Raw genomic sequence first — 20,608 nt, 5'->3', positions numbered from 1 at the left:
CAATGTCCCGACAGAACGTGCAATACTTTTCAATCACGACAAATCAAGTTTATCTAGTCTCAGTTGAATTCAACAATCTTGGGTAGAGACAATCAGTGATAAAAATTTTAAAATCAATATTAAGATTTCACAGGTACATGTGTCAAGACCATTAAAGATTGAAGCGGGAATATCAAGTTGATAGTAGAACCTCTCTGTGAAGCATGCACTTTAATGTAGGATGGCTGCAGAATAAGATTTGTTTGCATTTTGGAATAATGTCTTATGTGAAAAGGAAAGGGGTCCTAGCTACCATCAATTCATTAAGGGAAATGTAGATGTCCAAAATGAATGATTTTATAAGAAGTTTTTTGGCCTTGATTGTGTAATTATTTGTACTTTATTGTCATGGATGCACACAAGATTTTCTACTAAATGGCTGGAAAATCGGCTTCTGCACGTAAGTTATTGATGATATGGAAATACAATTACAGTATAATTGATTGAATCAATTATTACAGAAATGATATGATAATATATAAGATTATTCTGGCAATTGCCATTAATTTGAATTTTACCACAGATATATGTGTTATTTTGCAAGAATTTAACAAATATTTCTTATTTTACATTACATTATTGATTCCGCAAGTCTGCCTTTTTGTATCAAATCGAAAGAATATGAAAGTGTGAACTAAAAACTTGACATAATTTCATAAAGTTCCCAATTGTCAGAAAAATAAAAGCGAGTCCTTAAATGGTTGCTTCTCGGAATTAAATGCCTGATATCCCTCATGTTTATGATTAGGAATCTACAATAGTACTTTTAGATGCTTAAAAAGTAGAACTGATCATTATGATCAGTATTTCTTGTTCCTGTAAAAAGATTGATTCAAAATCCATGTCACATCACTAAAGAACTTGATGTTTACCATGAACTAATTAAATCCCATACAAAGTGGTCATATTTGTTTTCCTTTACTTGTATCTATATAAGGCTTGAATAACTATAGAGGAAAACATGCTGGTTAAATTAAAAGAAACAGGTCAATATAACAAAAATTATTTCAAATTGTTTGTTGATTTTCAATCTCGCATTTCAATAAAGATTTGTCAAGTGATAAACCTTTGCTTCATGACTAAAATTGAAGAGTCATGCTCAACTCTTCTGATAGCTAGATTTCAAAAGAGTATAGAACAGTTTGAATGGTAAATTCTCTGTGAGAAAGCAGAACATCTCAAGAGTGTGCCTATAGATTTGATATGCACTTGTCCGGATACATTATACAGCTATGCCCTAAGGCTAGACATCTCAGCCACAAACATGTATTAAGGATCATAACGTTTTGAATAATTTTCACATTTGGCAGACTAGTACAGGTTGATCAATACACTTGTCAGTAAAAAGCAGAAAAGTTTGAATCACGTTTGATTTTGTGAAAGGTCTCTGCCCCAAAATCGACGTGACCATGGCAGAAATTTTAATAATCTCAAACAGGGACCTTCTTCTTTTTGAATTTTCAAATTTTGTTTGGCTCTAATCAGCTTTACATTGTACATCGATTTGGTGTGCAGATGACAGGTGTTTTATAAACTGGAAAAAACCTTGGACCTCCGATTTTGCAATATTTGAAGTCAATACCTGTATGACATCTCATTCATACATCCATAAAGCCTGCAAATCCTTTGTTTGCAAAATTAAGATCTATTTGTTGTAGTGCGAGTAAATGTACCTGTTTCATAAGGAATTTATCCAATATATCAATTTGTATTAAAGTGACCTACATATTTCAAAAGAATTAAGGCTGTTTTTTTGCTCAAAAATCAGTTGCCTCTCAGCCATTCATTATTATTAGAGTTTCCTGGCAATAGAAAATTGATGCAACATATTTGATTTTTTTTTGCTTGGAAAAGGATGTATATAAACCACATTAGGTCAATAGATGGTAGCAATAGATATTGAATTATTCAATATGAGTTAATGTTTGCGAAGATGAATTTTATCAATTTCTGGCTAAACCTAGAAAGCTGTGCAAAGATAGCTGGGTAGCTTCAATGTATGTTGCAGATCTGCCAAGCTTTGACAATATTAGTAATTATGATATGAATGTAATATGAATTAGGAACATCAACAACATATAAGACTCGATCGACGGGAAGTTTATTGAGAACTTATAATGTCTTTGTTGGTTAGGGGATGTGTCCTATGATTTAATGTAGCCTTATAATGGGGAAGACCATTACAATATTCTCTTGGGCAATATTTTGACAAGAAAATGCATGAATAATGTGTTCAGTACCAGTTTGGTTTTAATGGATGGAAATTGCCACAAAATGAGGAAGCTGTTTTAAGATGATACAGTATCAACTAGACACAACCTAACACCAAAGCAGACCCCAAAAGCTGACCCTAGTAGCTTTGCTTCATGCAAACATTAAAGTGTGAAGTAGACTCATCTTTTTTTATACAGCATGTATATGGCATGCCAAATTCACAAAAATGCTAAACACAGTTTCACAGATGATAAACTAGGTTTATCGACTGTTAACTATAGTTTACGGATCGTAAACTATAGTTACTGACGTTAATCTGTATTTCACATCTGTAAACTATAGTTAATGCGATAATCTATATTTCACATCTGTAAACTATAGTTAACACCGAAAGCAATCATTTGTGGTTGTTAAACATAGTTTATCTGATCTGATAGGGTTTTATGATCAGTAAACTAAGGTTTACAAATCTAAAGCACGCCAAATTCACATAAATTAGCAAAACATAGTTTCACAGTCGATAAACTAGGTTTATCGGCTGTTAACTATAGTTTACGAATCCTAAACTATAGTTACCGACCTTAATCTATATTTCACATCTGTAAACTATAGTTTACAAATGCAAATCTATGTTTTTCTGTCTGGAAATATACACATTAACAATAGATTTTGCTGATAAATTTAGATTCACATCTGTAAACTGTAGTTTACATTCGTAAAGTATAGTTTAGAGTTGATAAATATAGTTTCACGATTGTGAAACTATATTTATCAGATAAACTATGTACAATTTGCATTGGTGAACTAAAGTTTAAAGTTGTTAATTCACAATCATGGTGAAACTATATTTATCAGATAAGCTATGTTTAACAATCGCAAATGATCGTTTTCAGTGTTAACTATAGTTAACACATGTGAAACATAGAATATCGCGTTAACTATAATTTACAGACGTGAAATATAGATTAACGTCGTTAACCCAAGTTTTCGATCCGTAAACTATAGTTAACAGGTGTTAAACCTAGTTTATCGACTGTGAAACTATGTTTAACTCATTTTTGTGAATTTGTTTGATAAATGTAGTTTCACGATTTGTGAAACTATAATTAGCAACTCTTAACTATAGTTTAGGATTGTAAATTATAGTTAACAAATGTGAATCTATATTTATCAGCAAAATCTATTGTTAACGTTTTTTACAGATAGATAAACTATGATAATCATTCGTAAACTATAGTTTACATTCGTGAAATATAGTTTCACGGATGTAAACTATAGTTAACGAATCATTAACTATACTTTAGGATCCGTAAACTATAGTTAACAGCTGATAAACCTAGTTTATCGACTGTGAAACTATGTTTAGCTCATTTTTGTGAATTTGGCGTGCCATACATGTAAGCCCGTCCCTTGTAAAAATATTTTGGGTTTTTTTTCCCAGTTGTGATTAGACTTGATGATACAATTACATCATTTTTTCATATAGACTGTTCATGGTTTACAAATTAATGTTTGATAATGTTTACTACTGTACCAATCTGTTGTTGTATAAAAATATATTAAATTAAAAAAAGCTACCGTCTGCTTTTGAATTGGGGTCTACTTTCTTTGTCCACTCTGTGTCTGCTCTGGGTCAGCCTGGGGTCTGCTTTGGGTCAGCTCTGGGTCTGCCATTAGCAGACCCAAAGCAAATCCTGAGTGGACATACTAAACAGACCCCAGTATTTGGTTGGGGTATATGCTTTCTGTTAGATTGGGTCTGGTTGTTACTGTGATGTTGCATTGTGACTTAACAAAATAGAGGTCCTCTTACTAATGAACATGATTCATTGAGTACCAAGCATATGCATGTAGGTTGTAAATTCAAAGCCCTTTGCCTGCAGCAGCCTTAGTATTTTGAAATATTCCATAATAAGTTAATACAGCAAACCACAACGAATGGAAGGAAAATTTTATGTGGTTGACTTGGTGAAAAAAAGTAAAAGAGAAAATATTGAACAAGAACCTGTGTTCCTTTTTCGAGAGTAAATCCTTTCATAGATTTCTTGTTTTATTTTACAGTCGATTGTGTTGACCCCAGTAGGGACCTCCATTAAGCCCCCCGATTTTTAGCTTTTTTAGTTGTTGTGGTAGCAATGATATCCTGGCAACCAATTACTACTGCTCTGACACTGTAATCTTAGAGCTGCAGTAGATTGACAAGTTTAATCCAACTGCAGAAATGGTTCCACCAAAAAAACAGTTCAAAGTTACAGCAGTAGCTAATTTATTTCTAAAGATATTTTTTTCTTCTTGAAAATGGAAGTGTTTTAAATGCAATCTGTAGAATTGAAAAGGGTTGGACTGTTTTAACAAAGTAATTTATGTGGAGTCCTCCTCAGTATTTTTTAGTCTGACTCTGCAGTTATGTTTTGTTTTACAAAATATCCATTCTAGATTGAGTTTATGAGTTTTTCACTCACTTTCATGATTCTTGGACAGGGAAGTTATATTTAAGTCACTGACAGGGGCATTTCACAAGTCACCAGGTGTACCTTCTAGAATTTAAAATTCAAAATGGAAATTGGCAGTTCTACCTGTGTGCAGATCATTAAATGTAAAGTTTACTGTGCTATATTTTTTTTTATTTTATGAAAGCAAACATAAAACTTGTTTGGTGTACTAAGTCTACACATTGAACATGTTGTGAATTTTTTGTTGTACGTATGAAGTTGAATAGAATATTGCGACTTAATAGATTTGTATCGCGTAAATAGCTAACATTTATCTTTTAAACAAACAATGGCTGGTCTAAATGGGAACTAGGTACAGAAATGGGCATGTTTTGTTACAAATTTATGCAGTGGTCGAGGCGCATTGTGATGATTGTTGTTGATTAGTTGGGACTTGGTGATTCTCGGATTCCTTCCAATATTAATTCAAGGACAACGGTACAGCCAAGCCTATAGGAAGGAAGTGATGCTTCATGGGAAGGCTATATAGCATGTAGGAATTAAAGTCACCGATACTGTGAATCAGTATGGATCTTTTATGTGATTTGTTGTGGTCTTTTTTGCCGATATGAATCATCTAGATTCTGGATCTTTGTCTGTGATGGCCATTCAGGCTCCTCTTCACCATGGTAATTATTTATAGTTTTTTACCATTGATTTATCATGTACCGGTTTGCCATTTAATTTTCCCTTAGCTCAGGTATAAAGTGGTTGGATCTTGAAATTATATGTACACAAATGGGGAAAAAAGGGGGAGACTATTGAATTTCTGTGTGGCACCGTTACATACACTCTTGCGAGTAATTATTCTTAAATTTTACTGCATTTTGACAATCATTTTGAAGTGTAATATTGCATTTATCTTTTAAGAAATAAAATTTTTATACCAGTAATTTAAAAATAATTCTTAAGCCTTTAGAGTTTCATTATATTTGGTTTAAAATCCTTACATGCACTAGTACATCTAATGATATATAGTTTTAGGGTTTATTATATCATGAAAATACAACTTTCTGGAAATAAATATAGTGTGCCGATGGGGTCAAATTTGTTCTAAATATTGGTCACACTTAGTGCCAAAGACCGATTGTTCATGTTTACTTGGAGTTGAGTCAACAGTTTTGATATTCGGGTATATACAAACGCCAAACCTGACTGTTTAATGAAGGATGTTATTAAAGCCGAACAATAAGAGAAGTTGTACCAAGTATTCCAATTTCTGAAATATATAAGCTTACTCCATTATTCATGGAGTCTCGGTACACTTTCAATTTGTGATGGGGGTGATATTGTCCTCGCAAGATCTTGAATGAAATGATTTTTTCTCTTGGTTTGTCAGTGCAAGCATTGTCTTCGTGTTTACAAGTCTGATAATCTGGCGTTACGTCTATAAAGTCAATTGACTTGCATGCCACCTTTGCTGCAATGACAAGGGCATTGATTGTGTTGTTCCTCTCAGCAAGGTTTTTCAACCCTGTGTATATTGTGATAAGAGTTTTCACACCTTTCATGTGGGTTAATTAAATTCTTGCAGCAGGAAGCCAGTAGGTGCTCTATGTATTGTTCAGATGACAGATCTTGGTGATACATAAACTTTGTTAATGTCCCCCTTCTGTGGTCTCTTAACATTAACTTTTACCTAACATTAAATCATTTTAGTGGGGAACCATGCAATAAACTTATAAACAAGAATATTTGCTTTTTTTCATTTGCAGGTTAAGCAATTTATAGTCAAGCTTATCTATTTAATACATTATTTTTTTATTTGCTGTAAAGGTTTTGATATATGTACATGTACTTCCTAAACTTTTATTAACACTTTTCAGAGGTAATCTTCTGGTTTGTTAAATCAATTTATTTTGAGAATTTGAGGAAAAAAAACTCGATAAAGATTTTATAGTGTCAATTTAAAATTTTATAATTAATTTTGCAGCTCTTTTGGCAATTTGCTAAAAAGAATTCCGCTGTCTCTGGAATATTAAAGAGAAAAATCTGTATTTATATTTTCGTTTTTTTTTTAATTGTAGCTCGTCCACATAACCATGAATTCGGAGAGACAGAATCAAACTTTGGAGCAACTCAAGGAGCCTATGGGAGGACCAGAGGAATGTATGGAAGTAATGCCTTCCATCCGGGGCGATTCTTTCACGGAACTCAACCACATCGACGATGGGCGCGGACATTCGGCCACGCCAATAAAAACACTTATCTACCAAATGCTGATAACATACCACTTAAGCCAAAAGTTGTGACGATAGTCAGAAATGGACACAAACCCCGAAACAATGTGAAGATTCTCCTCAATAGGAGAAGTGTTCAGTCCTTTGAGCAACTTATGGCAGACATTTCCGAGGCCTTTGGACCTAAATATAAAAACAATAAAGTGAAGAAATTGTTCTCAATTCGTGGGAGGGAGGTTCAAGGAATTTCAGACTTTTTCCGTGATGACGATGTGTTTATTGGTGTGGGTGGGGAATCTCTTACTGAGACAGACATTGTTGATATTGTAGAGGAATTGTATCCAGACAGCTCAATGGCCAAAAGCATTCTCCGAGAACTGGAAAGGAACAAACGTAAGCGTCATAACCTTGCTAAACAGACGCAAGCGGATCACGATGCTGATAAGAGAGACAGTGGGTTTGGTGAGGGTAGTGATGGCAGCAATAGGGAGCAGGATGGAGAATATGTCATCTACAAGGGCAGGCCTCAGGAGAAGGGAAAACGAAGAAATGATTATCCAAAGGAATATGAACTGGCTGGTAAACTTGAGCAGGAGAAGGATAAGGCTGTCCATGACGAACGGGAGAGGACAAAGAAACGGCAACAAAAAATGATGGAAACAGAGCGACGTGCATTGGATGAAGAAAGGCGGAAGAGAGGTTTAGTACCAAACAAGCCAGAGGATCCGTTTAAGAGAATAAAGGAGCAGAAAGAGAAAGAAAAGGAAGAGGCTCGCAAGAAGAAGGAGGAAGAAAGATTGAAGAAATTGGAAGAAGAAGAAAAAGAGAAGCAGAAGAAAGAACAGGAAGCTCGAGAAAGAGCTATTCAAGCTGCTCGGGATAGACAAGCTGCTGCAGAGAAGGCAGAAAGAGTTAAAGCAGAGAAAGAAAAGGCAGAGAGAGAGAAAATGGAGAAAGAAAAGGCAGAGAAGGAGGACAAAGAAAAACCAGATAAGGACAGTAAAGAAGCTGCCAATAAGGATAAGACACCAAGAGATCAGAAGGCAGATGCTGTCACAAAAGAGAAGTCGCCAAGAGATCCAAAGGCAACGAAAGAGAAGACGGATCCAGCTCTGAAAGACAAAGAAAAAGCAGAAAAGAAGCGAAAATCAAAATCCAAGATTGTACGCAAATCGAAACTGGAGCGCCAAGTGAGTGGTGATGAACACATCACAAACAAGTATGATCTAGGCAGGACTCTTGGAGATGGAAACTTTGCTATAGTGAGACAGTCTAAGCTAAAAGCAGGTAGTGGTGAATATGCCATGAAAGTGATAGACAAGCCGAAACTGAGAGGCAAAGAGCATATGGTGGAGAATGAGATTGAAATTATGAAGGACTGTCACCATCACAATATTGTCAAGTTGTACGAGGAGTATGAAACGTCAGACAAAATTTACCTGGTTATGGAACTTGTCAAGGTTGGCATTTTTCTTGAAATTTTAATGTGTTTATGTAAGCTTCAGATATGAAAAAGGTATACAGAGATGGACCAAATAAAATCCAATACAATACCATTCACTAACACATATATTTCAATTTTTATCTGGCAGTGCTTCTTGTAGGGTACTTACGACTTAAGTCTTTTATCTGTTTCTGTTTTGTCCTACTTTCCTTTGTTTTACATCACAGAAGTAGAATGTTTACAAATTCTTACACCAAATATTTACCCACAGTTCAACTTGTTACACGATTGATTTTTTGTAGGGTGGGGACTTGTTTGATGCCATTACTCAGAGTGTGAAGTTTGGGGAAGTGGATTCCGCTCGTATGGTCAAGGATTTATGTAATGCCCTTTTCTACCTCCACTCGCGCTCAATAGTCCATCGAGACCTCAAACCTGAGAACCTCCTGGTAAGTAATATAAGGTTATGTTGTGTGTATAGGTAATGATCGAGAGGGAAATCAAGGGCGATCTAGGTTGCAGAACTTATGCCCAATCCCAATTGTAAACTAGTACAAGAAAAATATGTTCAATTCAAATCACTTATCAAGACACATTTATGTCCTCTTTTATCCTCATAGTACAAAAGTTAACTGAGAACTTAAGCCTACTAACCTTATTGTATTATTAAGTTTATATATATCTATAAACATGTACATGTGTGTGTGCAATATAAGCCATCAGGACCATTGAATTGGATATTATGAACTTGTATGTCAATCCACGTATGTATGCAAAAGGGAATTCAATACACACGTACATACAGTGATCGAGCTGTTTAAATTAATATTGAACAAATCTAATAATGAGAGGATCTTGAATAAACTGTCATCATGATTTTCATGTGAAATATTTATTGAGTGATATTGATATGTTTACACAATGAATTGATTTATATCCCTGTTATTTAATTCTTTTTCTGAATGCAATTTTGATATCTGAAAATTATTTTGTTTCAATTCTGAAAGACAGAATTAATATGAACTAACAGATTCAGGCATTGTTTGTGCCAAGGGGCACATAACATTTTTTTTTTTTTTAGGTTTTTTCTTTAAACCATTGGAATTATATATTATAAAGACTTCTTACATGGTTATTTACAAGGTCAAGGTTAAAGATGACTGGTATGTAAGTTCAAGATCATTTATGAAAATGAATGTCAATTAAATCATAAAGATACACTTGGTTTTATGTAGGTTCACAGAAACAAGGATGGTTCCATCTCCCTGAAGCTGGCAGACTTTGGGTTAGCAATGGAAGTGAAGGAGCCAATCTTCACAGTCTGTGGAACGCCAACCTATGTAGCCCCAGAAATCCTCTCAGAAATTGGTAAATATTGTAATGTTTACATAAGACATACAGTATATCTTTTCATACATGCATAATATTGTTCACTTAATCTGAGGCTTGCAGTTGATTTTATTAATTTAAATTGGTTCTGTTTGCAGGCTATGGCTTGGAGGTGGACATGTGGGCTGTAGGAGTCATTACCTATATTCTGTTGTGTGGTTTCCCACCATTTCGAAGTCCTGATAGAAACCAGACAGAACTGTTTGAGTTTATTAAAGCAGGAGAATATGAGTTCCTTAGTCCATATTGGGACAACATCTCACCATGTATGTGTTACATAAACATAATTATAAGTATTGCTACAATGGATAACTTATTAATCATTTAATCTATTTTTTCATAAAGAATGATTATAGATAAGTTAAATTAATTTATTGTTTTATGAGAAATCATATTAATCAAGTTAATTGTGAAATAGTAATTGTATATTTATGCATAATGTTTCACATGAATATATATATATATATTAACTTTACAGATGCCAAAGATCTGATAGAACACTTATTAGTGGTAGACAAGAAAAAACGGTACACAGCCATAGAAACTCTCTCACATCCATGGATTTTGTTAAATGGTGATATGTCAAGGCCGCCGGAGAGCTCTAAACTGGACGAAATGAGGAAAAATACACGAAAAGAGCTGGAACTTCAGGCGAAGCAAAGCTATGACTCTTATCAAAAACTTAAAGAGAAACGCAAGCTGGAGCAGCAAGCGGCCTCATGATCACTGATCCTTAGCATTTCCATAGCAATGTCTGCAGTCTTGTGTAGCCATAGCAACATGAGTTTGTTTTGTGAAAGAAAAAACCTATAGAAATGAATTTCACTGTGCCAACTTCTGTCCAAAATATATATTTGTATTGCACAGAAAGGACAGTTAATTGATTACCACATATATATTGTTTCGAGTCATAAACTTTTCTTCTTGAACCTGAGGAAAAGAATTGAAATGAGTTTTGAGATTGGAGTTTTGAGTTTCATTATTCTAGTTTTATGTGACAGTTTTGTACATATTGAAACCAATTTTTTTTGTATTTTATATGCAAGTCAGGAATGTGCTAAATGTTGATTGTTTTCACTGATTTTGATATTCTTTGGGGTTTTTCAACCCATTAAGTCAAACGGTGGCCTAACTGTGATATATAGAAGTATGGTCAATTTTATGGCATTGTTGATTTGTGAATGGAAAACTGGTATTTTAATTAACAATGGCTTTCAGAGTATATATGTGTATGTAAAATTCACTGAACAGAAGATAACTGTTATAATTGCTCTTAAAAAAGAACTCAAAATGTTTACCATGACCTTATGTTTGTGTGTTAACAGCATTGAAAATTTATAATGACGGTATACTTTACTTGGTAATTTCCCTTAGTTCTTGTTTTGCGGAACACTGATATTGAATGAATTTTTCAGATGTATCATTATACATAAAATATATAGCATCAAACATTCAGATAGTCCAGAGGTGTTATATAAAAACTATCAGGACATATATTTTACTAAGTGTAAATGTCAATAAGGAATAGAGAATGATAGAGTATGTTTAAAACTTGATTTTATACAAATATATACAATGTATATACCAATTATTGTCTTATACTGCAGATTTTCAAAGTCTGAGCTGTAGTTTACTTGTCATACTTTATTACATCCGTCCTATTTGTTATGCTGTGAGTGGATGAGTGTTTACAAGCAGTTGTTATTCATTTGTTATCTGTTTATATTTCTATAACACCATGCAGTCAAGGTCATTCAGTTGACCTTCAGTTATTTTTTATCTTTTTTTGCTATTACCGTCCCTGACAACATTTGATTTATACAGCATTTTTACATTTTTTTTATTATTAATTTTTGTATATTTTATCATGTTAAAAAAATCAGCATGTCTGAGAGGACATCTATTATTTGAGAAATCAAAGATGGCGTCGATTCTGTTGGTGGTGTTGATGGTATGCATTTGTAGTGATGGATAGATTTGAACTGTGATACATACATGTAAATATACCATACCTACTACTGAGCGGCCTGACATATTGGTTTACAACAGTCAATCAATAGTCAAACAGATATTTACCTAGCATTTAAAAAAAAAATAATATTTATCATTGAAATTCAATACTAGGTGAATTGATAAAATTTCTCTCCCTCAAACAACAGCTGTGGCTGCGCTGTTGGATTTTATTTTGTAATTAGCATAACTTTTCTATCATCTCATAGTTTTTATTTATTACTTATTTCAGGCTGAGTTTAGGATTTGTCTCAAATGAGATATAGCCCATCATTTACTGTAAAAGTTCCTAAATCATATATTCATTGTTTTAGATAGGAAAGGATGAAATACAAAGGGGTCCTATATTTTATTATCAAAGGAAAAGTACTTTATAGCTATGAAAATTATATTTATATAGTTAGAATTTCCATTCCAGCAATATCAAACTTTACTGATAGACATTAAATGCTAAGTATATTATACATGTATGAAAATCATATAAGCTTAAATATTCAACTTATGAAAAAAAAAAACCAATGCATAAACCGTTTTCTTCATAAGCATTGATTCGTTTTGATGATATTCTTTTGGGTAGAAAACTTTCTTTTAATATCATAAATTCAAAAGATAACTCCTGAATTTTATTGATCATTTTCGTCAATTTTTTTTTTCAATAAATTTAAAGGGTTTAGTTGGAGAATTTTGATTGATTTCATTAATGTATTAATTTGACATTCCTTTCATATACCAAGTCTGTTTGGTACCAGTCATTATGTCCTTTGACTTTTAATTAGATGAAGGGGTAGTGGCTGGATTTTATAAGTCTAATTAACTTTTGTTCAACCATGCAATAACCGCCAGTTTTGTTGGAAACAATAAAAACAAAGCTTTGCTGATCAACCTTTTTGACATTCCAGTAACTGTTATTTTTGCTAACTCTCTGTTACATGCATATGATATATGTATATTTCATGTTATGGAATAAATTCTTTATAGATCATTCAAAATGTCCTTATACTTTATTTATATTATGCAGATGGTGTTTTGATCTACATCATAATTATGGTTATTCTAAGCTAAGAAGTATTCTTCTAGCAAAAAAAGCGTGATTCACAGACAATTAAAAGAGAGAACAGGGAATTTAGTATTTTTACACATATTAAATGTTGTTTGTCACAATTTAAAAAAAAGAGTTTGACAAGTGAAGATCAATATAATTATTTAACATTTTTGCCATATAAAAGGCGACTCAATAGATGTGTTGATTAGATTAGCTAATCAAAATATTAACCTTTCAAGTATGTTTGCGGGAGAATTTAGTCCAGAAGATTGGTTGGATGCAGGAGATTTTAGATTTTTTTAGCCTGAGAGTCTCCCGGTGGATGCAGGAGGGTTAACAGGTAGTGTTATATACAAATATTGCATTGAATTATGATGCGTAGATCGAGGCCTTGAACTTTTATTATATGTGTTAAACATTATATATGTGTTCTTGAGATATTGTATATGAAATTAAATTCCATTTCAACATATTGTAATTAAGTTGCATGTTCGGGCCTTGTGTGCCAGCGGGCATGAAGAGGTTAGTAAGGTGAGAGATAATAATTAAGTTGCATATGCCGTCACATTCTTATCCTGCATACTTCCATGTTGATATAAATACTGTAAACATATTACAATTGGCTGTGTATTAAATTCTTTTTAGCATTTTTGGTGGAAAGTGGCTTCCGCTAATTCAAGTGCATCGCTAAATTCCTTTCATATATATATATATATATATATATATAATTAGAATGAGCACATTCAGAAAAATGCCAAATTGTTGAAAAGTACTACTTTTCCGCCAAATATCGTACATGCTAAATATAACATACATTTACAGTAATTTGGATATATTGACATAAATAGATAACATGTCAACAATATAAACATGGATAGCTGTATAGCTGCCCGCCCCACTTGATGCTACGTGCCTGATCCATAGTATATATACATATAAAATTAATCTAATTGTGTATATTTATACAATCACCAGCAATAAGACTATAAATTATTATCTATACTCATTACTTTATGAAAAATTTGTGATGTATAATTCAACTTAATTATTATCATAACTAATATGAAAATATATAATTTTTAAATTTATTAGAATTATATAAATAAAGTCATTATAATATGGTGTCTCGAAAACCATATACATGTATGTTGTTTATACATGAAATGATTGAAATTTACTAATGAATAATAATAAACTTATAATAACAATAACCACTACAAGTGTTTTTAAAGACGAGGGCGAAAACACTCAGAGCGAACATAGGGGGCGAAACCACTCGTCACCTGGCGCAAGTGAAAAGCATTGTTTCGTATTTCAAAAATAAGTAAATAAAATCAAGCATGTGGTAAATTCAATGTATAATGTGGAATAAATATATTGGTTCCTTATCTTGGAAGATTTTAGAAGCTTTCGGTCAAAGTGTCGATGTTTCTTTAAAATAAGAAACGGTGCTTCAAACAAGTAGCCCGGATTTTCTTGTTGACATTTTAGCTGTGTGTGAGGTAAGAATTCAAAAGTGAAAGACTTCAATAATCTAAGAAAAGATTCATGCTGGTTTATTTATGATATTCAAAGCCATAGCTTTAGTTAGCTTATTTGCCAAACAAATTATTTAAACAATACCTCTTTGCAGTTAAAAATATTTTGACAATGTAAATTGAAATGGGCGCGCAAATTACATTTTTCACACACGTGAAATTCATCCGATTCGATTTTTAAGTTTAAGGAAACCACATCGGAAATACTAATTGAAATCTTACATTATCAAAGAGGAGATTCACGCATTGGCGCATCCACATCGACATTATAATTTTTTTAATCCCAAAGTGAAAAGACAAAACACTGTAATTTTGGGAGAAATAAAAATAATGAAAAGATGTTGGATAAATGTTAATGTTTAATAGAATAAATGAATTTAATGTTACCGTTCTCTTTCTAGCTAATAGTTAGTAACTATGTTACAAGAATTATATATGTCATTTTGATACAAATATTGTAATTTAAAACTTTAGAATATTGTTAATTAGGCTTACTTTGCTTATAGGCATCAGTCATGGTGATTGCTGATGCAGAAAGTCCGGGTCCTTTAAAGAAGCGACCAAGATTGTCTCTAAAGGTTCAGAAGAACAATGAAAGCAAAGATGTCAAAGTAGGCAAGGAGGAGACAGATCAAGGAGGAGAAAAGGGAAAAGAGTAAGTATACTTCTAATCTGTTAGAAAGTTTAGATTTATGTCAATGAATAAAAGCATTGGAAAATTACTTAACACTTAAACTTATTAATGTATTGTCTATCTTTAAACCAGCTAGGAACTATGTGTACAAAATGTTTACAAACTTAGTAAATCTTTACAGTTGTGTCATTTTTTTTATACCAATTTTTTATGTGTAGAAAGAGATAAAAAGATTGAGCTAGGGCCTATTTGTTTTTCTTTATTATATCGTAAAACATTATTCTTGCAGAGTCTTTGAAGAAGAAAATGATGTCATTGAGAGGGATTTAAACAAAGAAGAAAATTCCAAGTCTGTTGTTCCTGCAGCTGCTTCTTTGGAGAACTTGGGTAAAACATTGAAACTGCTGAAACCTCAGAATGGAATGTCAACATGAACATTTGAATTCATAATTCATTTTAAATCTGCCGGCAAAAGTAATTGATTTAATTCTCTGCTACTCAAGCCACTTTAAAAAAGAACCAGAAATGCAATTGTGTAATAAAGTAGGAAATATTTTTTTTTTTTTAAATATTTAAAAATGCATCACTAATAGTAATAGTTAGCTGTAGATTATGTATTATATGCTGTTTCCTTACACTAATTTATAGATCACGTGTAAATAACTTCAAAACTGGACTTTACTTGTATTATATAGAAAAGTTCACACTTTTATTAATTGATGGATAATTAAACTATGCCTGTGTAACTAGACTTGGTGAAGCTTTCCTGTTCAACTATTGATCTGATCTGCATCATGTTGTCAATAGCAAAATAAATCACAAGTGAAGCTTTAATTTGATCTGGGTGAATGTGTCAGATTTGTAGAGATACCTGTTTGTTTGTACAGGTAACACCTGCTTTCTGAACAGTGTGCTACAGGTGCTCAGGTACACCCCAGGCTTCTTACCTGGACTGGAGCTGTTGTATCAGGAAATAATCCAAGTCGAAAAACTCAGAAAGCAGGATGTACTCAACAAGGAGGTAAGCAAAAGTTATGCCCCTTGAACACAACTTTTTAAGAGAGAGAGAGAGAGACAATCTAATGAAAATGAGAGAGAGAGAGAGAGAGCATATACATGTAGATAATTATTTTCAATAATTATGAGCTTTTGGGATTTATTAATCCTGTAAAAAAATTGTGACTGTCTGTTTTGTATGTTTGTAACCTGACCTCAAAAAATTCTTGGAATGCAAGGTTATGTATGTTTCATAAAAATATTATAATTTAAATGAAATGTAATGGAAATAATATGGTATGATAAGAATAATTTTTTTAAAAAATCATTTTGAAAGTTGAAAAACAAAAACAAAGAAGGTCTCCAAACAAACATATATATGAGGCCATCCTTATAAATACATTTGTTTGAAATTGCTAGACCCAGGAGGGAGGAAGCAAATAAATTTCTCTTCCAAATTTTTTTTTTAGTTTTTGCTGATAAAGTTTTATCAGCGGATGTATTCAGTGAGGTAGGAGGCAATTCCAAATAAACAATAATTTTATTTTGGCCTAAAAATATGTCTTTGTTCAGGATGCTGGAGTGTTTGAACCTTTGGAGAGCAACAAAAGTATTCATCTGGTGAAAGATCTATACAGGGTACAGTTTTTTCAAGAGTTCAATGATAAAACAATGTTACTTAAACATATGAACTATTCTCTCTAAAATGTATACATATTGTTGAATCGTTGATTTTGTAGATTAACAGCATTGTGGTTAGAATTAAATGAGATGTTTTCATAATTTTGTAGCTGTACAAAAACATGGAGCAGCGTGAGGAGAATCATGAGGAGAAGGCTACCTCAGATGTCATGTCTATGGCAGTCAAACCTCAGAAGTTGCTCAACATCATTCGGTCAGTTACCCTCACATCTTCATTGTATTCATTTATAGAATTTTAGTTTAGTAAGAATAAAATTTTTTGGGAAAACGAAAATTTACAGGATAGATTTTTTTTAAACAAATTAAGAACACAGGAAAAAAATATTTATCCAATGACAGTCTCTACAGAAACTTGAAACTTGCTTGTAAGAAGGAGGATTGAGCATTCTACATTTACTAGCTCCTTAATTTTCACAAAGCATTTTTTCTTAGTTAATCAGCTTCAATTTGAAGAATAATGTGACTATTTTATAAAGTTTTTAACAAACTGTTTGTTGAATATTTGTATGTAATGATCATTTTGCTAGTCATATACATAGGGACAAAGATAAATGATGTTGAAAGGCTCTACTTCTTTTCAGAGAGCTGAATCCAATGTTTGAAGGATATCTACAGCACGATGCACAAGAACTTCTCAGATGTGTCCTCTCTTACCTGCAAGATTCTGAAAAAGACCTGTTTAATATAAAGAAAAATGTTTTGGAAAAATTGCCTAATAAAGAGGTGCCAAAGAATGTTATCATGGATCGGTTCTTGTCAAAATGCGCTAGATTGAAGTCAGAAAATCAGCCTCAGAATGTGTTTCACCAGCCTGATATTTTAGATCAGATAGAACAAAGTGAGGCTGCCAAAACTAGCATTACTCAGACCACCACCCCAGTGGAAGCAGATACAGCCTGTCTAGCCCAGGAAGAGGTTTTCAAAATGGAGAATGTGCCCAACTCAAAACTAAGAACTACACGCACACCAAGGGGAAAGAAACAAAGCGAAGAGCAGAAGTCTAACCAAAAAACAAAACAAGCTTTAAAGCAAAATACACCCAGATCAAGGAAAGGATGTGATGAACCAGATGGAACTACAGAATCCAAGGGGGTAGAGTGTAATGGCAGGAGAAAAAATACAGAAACTGGTACGAGTGAAGTGAGTGATTCTGGGACAGGGGAAGAGAAAATGGAAACAGACTGTGGGGACAATAAAACCGTTAATGGCAAAGTAAATGGTGAAAGTGGAAAAAAGGACAAGAATGGAAAACAACAGACAATTCTCGGAATGTTCCAGAATCAGAAGGCGGGGAAGAGGCTAGGAATGAGTCGAACAATATTGAGAAACTCCACGGCTAAATCTGGTGCAGCTTGTCAAACAAGTGATGGACTAGTAAATGGTCATTGTCGGGATGAACCAGGTCTGGGTAAAACAGAGGATGTGGTGAAGTGTAAATCAGCCCCTGCTTTGGCAAATGGAGTCGTCAGTGGATCCCCTTCAAAGAACCAGTCTTCTCCAAGGAAACCAGTGGTGAAACTAGAAAAGTGTGACCGAGTTTGTAACAGTCCACTGAAGTCAGTGAGTGCTCAACTAGCCACCCAAAAGCTGTCGCCCTGTAAATCTGGTTCATCTCCATCAAAGGGGAGTCCAAGAGATGCTAAACAGAGGCTTGATTTTGTTGTCACTTCTGAAAATAAAGTGCTGAATAGTATTAACCTGAAAGCAATTAAAACCAACTTTATTGAGGATCTCTTCCTGGGAAAGATGATGCTGCGTACGAAATGTTGTGAGTGTGAGAATTGCCGGGAGAGGATTGAAGACTTCCATGACATAAGTGTACCAGTTCGAGTGGAGAAGACAGAAGAGAGTGATGATGAAGAGAAGGAAGAAGGTACTTTTTATGTAAACTCACTGATCAACTTCAGTGATCAAGTTTATTGGCATACATGTATTGAAAAGGGGAATACATGTAACTCAGATTTTCAATGTAGAGCTGTTAAATGAAAAGTGAATTACAGTAACCGCCATTCCAAATATTGCATCAGTATATTTAAACATTTTGTATTATAAATTTTATTTTTTCAATTAGTCTCATTGATATTCTGTGGCATACTTAAAAATATGTTTGGTACAATTCTGAGATTATGTGTATGCTATTCATGTTCCACATAATGTGTGGTTATGATGTATGATGTGAATGATGTTATTTTCATTTATAAGTCATTGCAGTTAGACAATACTGGTATGCTTCATTATTTTACTTTTTAAATAAAAAATTGTATTATGATTGACATTGTAGATAGTGACTCTTGCTTGAGGAAGCTGATGTTTGCGTTCACTGAAGTGGAACGACTGCGGGATGACAACAAGTATTTCTGTGACACATGTTTGAGCCATGTGGAGGCTGAGCGGTCCCTTCATTACCAGGGACTCCCCAACATTCTGACCCTGCACCTCAAGAGATTCTCCACCAGCTCAGGGTATATTCAGATTTAATGAGAGATTTATGTTATAGGGTTAGGAGTTAATGTATATATATATTCCCTTTTTTAAGATTTGATGGATTTTTAAGGAATTTTTTTAGTACAAATAAGATATTGCTTTAGTTATTATTGGACTGTATTTTCCTATGCTGACTACAAATTAGGATGCCATTTCATTTTAAAATAAATTTACCAGTATGTATTTTTACCCAATTTACCATTGGTGATTACTCACAGAAATGAAAACTAATTTTTTTTTTCTCTATTTACAGAATGTTTGGCTATGTGTCCAAGATAAATGATCATGTGTCCATACCTCTCTCACTGCCCTGTCTACGGTACAAATGTCCTAGCCCCTGCAGCAGACCAGACCACAGGTAAAAATAAGCTAAAATTGTTTTTAATGCAAAAATGTAGAAATTGTAATTAATAAATACTGGTAAAATTTGATTTCACTATGTGTGTCATTTCTGATGTAATTTTGATAATTTGCTCAAGGTGATCTCTTTTTTCTTGGCAGATATTTATTGTATGCAATAATCACGCATGCGGGAGTTACCTTGACCTCAGGACACTACCTCTCCTACGTCCACGTCCCCAGCAATCAGGTGCAGGGTAGGGAGTCCCCCCGCCACTTCCTGTCCACCCCCACCCGCCGGTACCCTGGTCAGTGGCTGGAGTGTGACGACGAGACTGTGAGGGTACATGATGAGGAGAGCTTCCTGGGCATGTTACAGGGGGAGGAGGGGTCTTTAATGGGGACACCTTATGTCTTGTTTTACCATCGCAATACTCCAGTGTCAACTTGGTCTGTCTGACAGTCTGCCATAGATGTTAACTTATATATGTAGTCTAATATGCAATGACTTTCAATTCTAATAAATCAACTAATTTTGTAGTATATTAATTTTTTTCCTCATTTGTTTTAATTGATTGTATATATATTAAAATAATACATTAAAATTGTTGAATTTCAATACATTGATTTATTATTATTTCATGTTTTAAATTGATTTATTATTATTATGGGTTGTATTATAGGAACCCTGTTTTATCTGTAGGATTTCAACATATTTTTTTTAGATTTTTATGTCAAAATGATATTTCTTGCTAGACTAGTCAATATAGGACCCAAAGTTTTTGTGTGTATAAATATACTAGAAGCAAAGTCATTGAAATCACATGTTGGCACTTGGGCAGCCATGTTTATGTATTTTGGGAGTTCTTTTGCAAATTTAGCTTTACAAAAAATTGTTATTTTTCATGAATTCTATATTTTCTATTTTTCTTCCTTTTTTTTTTTTTTACAGTAAAAATATATTTTATGAATACAACACAATCACACCAATGAATCTTTTCAAAAATGTTCAGAAATAAAATTTTGGATGTACTGGATTTTGATGTCAAATGCTCAATTACTGTAGTAAATGTACACAACCTATAAATACTTGGTTAATGTGTTG

The 20,608-nt window shown here is 33.3% G+C and overlaps 2 protein-coding genes across 12 annotated transcripts in view; both read left to right on the top strand.

The window, feature by feature from the left end:
- Positions 1-12,757, top strand: part of LOC105333422 (serine/threonine-protein kinase DCLK3) — a 38,719-nt gene extending 25,962 nt beyond the window's left edge. For 8 of the 10 annotated variants that reach the window (XM_011436384.3, XM_011436382.3, XM_011436380.3 and 5 more), the window contains 5 exons: positions 6,773-8,385; positions 8,672-8,818; positions 9,605-9,737; positions 9,857-10,024; positions 10,237-12,757. In XM_011436384.3, the coding sequence (XP_011434686.2) occupies positions 6,773-8,385; positions 8,672-8,818; positions 9,605-9,737; positions 9,857-10,024; positions 10,237-10,481 (2,306 nt within the window). In that variant the 3' untranslated portion in view covers positions 10,482-12,757. Of the gene's footprint in view, positions 1-2; positions 440-4,898; positions 5,375-6,772; positions 8,386-8,671; positions 8,819-9,604; positions 9,738-9,856; positions 10,025-10,236 lie in introns of those variants that run through there. The other 2 variants (XM_011436387.4, XM_011436385.4) reach the window with 2 other exon arrangements.
- Positions 12,758-14,157: 1,400 nt separating this feature from the next.
- LOC105333421 (ubiquitin carboxyl-terminal hydrolase 1) lies at positions 14,158-20,122 on the top strand. Of its 2 annotated transcripts, none has more exons than XM_011436376.4 (10): positions 14,158-14,312; positions 14,855-15,003; positions 15,272-15,369; positions 15,870-16,003; positions 16,552-16,617; positions 16,770-16,873; positions 17,262-18,553; positions 18,962-19,142; positions 19,418-19,522; positions 19,666-20,122. In XM_011436376.4, the coding sequence occupies exons 2-10, from the start codon at positions 14,864-14,866 to the stop codon at positions 19,961-19,963; spliced, it is 2,418 nt and encodes an 805-aa protein (XP_011434678.2). In that variant the 5' UTR covers positions 14,158-14,312; positions 14,855-14,863; the 3' UTR covers positions 19,964-20,122. The 2 variants fall into 2 exon arrangements, with proteins under 2 accessions (XP_011434678.2, XP_011434677.2); XM_011436375.4 differs by lacking the exon at positions 14,158-14,312 and adding an exon at positions 14,344-14,364.
- The last annotated feature ends 486 nt before the right edge of the window (positions 20,123-20,608 follow it).

Source organism: Magallana gigas, chromosome 5, assembly GCF_963853765.1.
Source record: "Magallana gigas chromosome 5, xbMagGiga1.1, whole genome shotgun sequence".
NCBI classification, from domain to species: domain Eukaryota; kingdom Metazoa; phylum Mollusca; class Bivalvia; order Ostreida; family Ostreidae; genus Magallana; species Magallana gigas.
Note: the sequence above shows the minus strand (reverse complement) of the source record. Positions and strands in the feature narration are given on the sequence as shown.

Coding starts and splice junctions, on each gene's coding strand:
- LOC105333421 (XM_011436375.4), top strand. Junction 16,004..16,551: donor AGGATGTACTCAACAAGGAG/GTAAGCAAAAGT, acceptor GTCTTTGTTCAG/GATGCTGGAGTGTTTGAACC. Junction 18,554..18,961: donor TGATGAAGAGAAGGAAGAAG/GTACTTTTTATG, acceptor TTGACATTGTAG/ATAGTGACTCTTGCTTGAGG.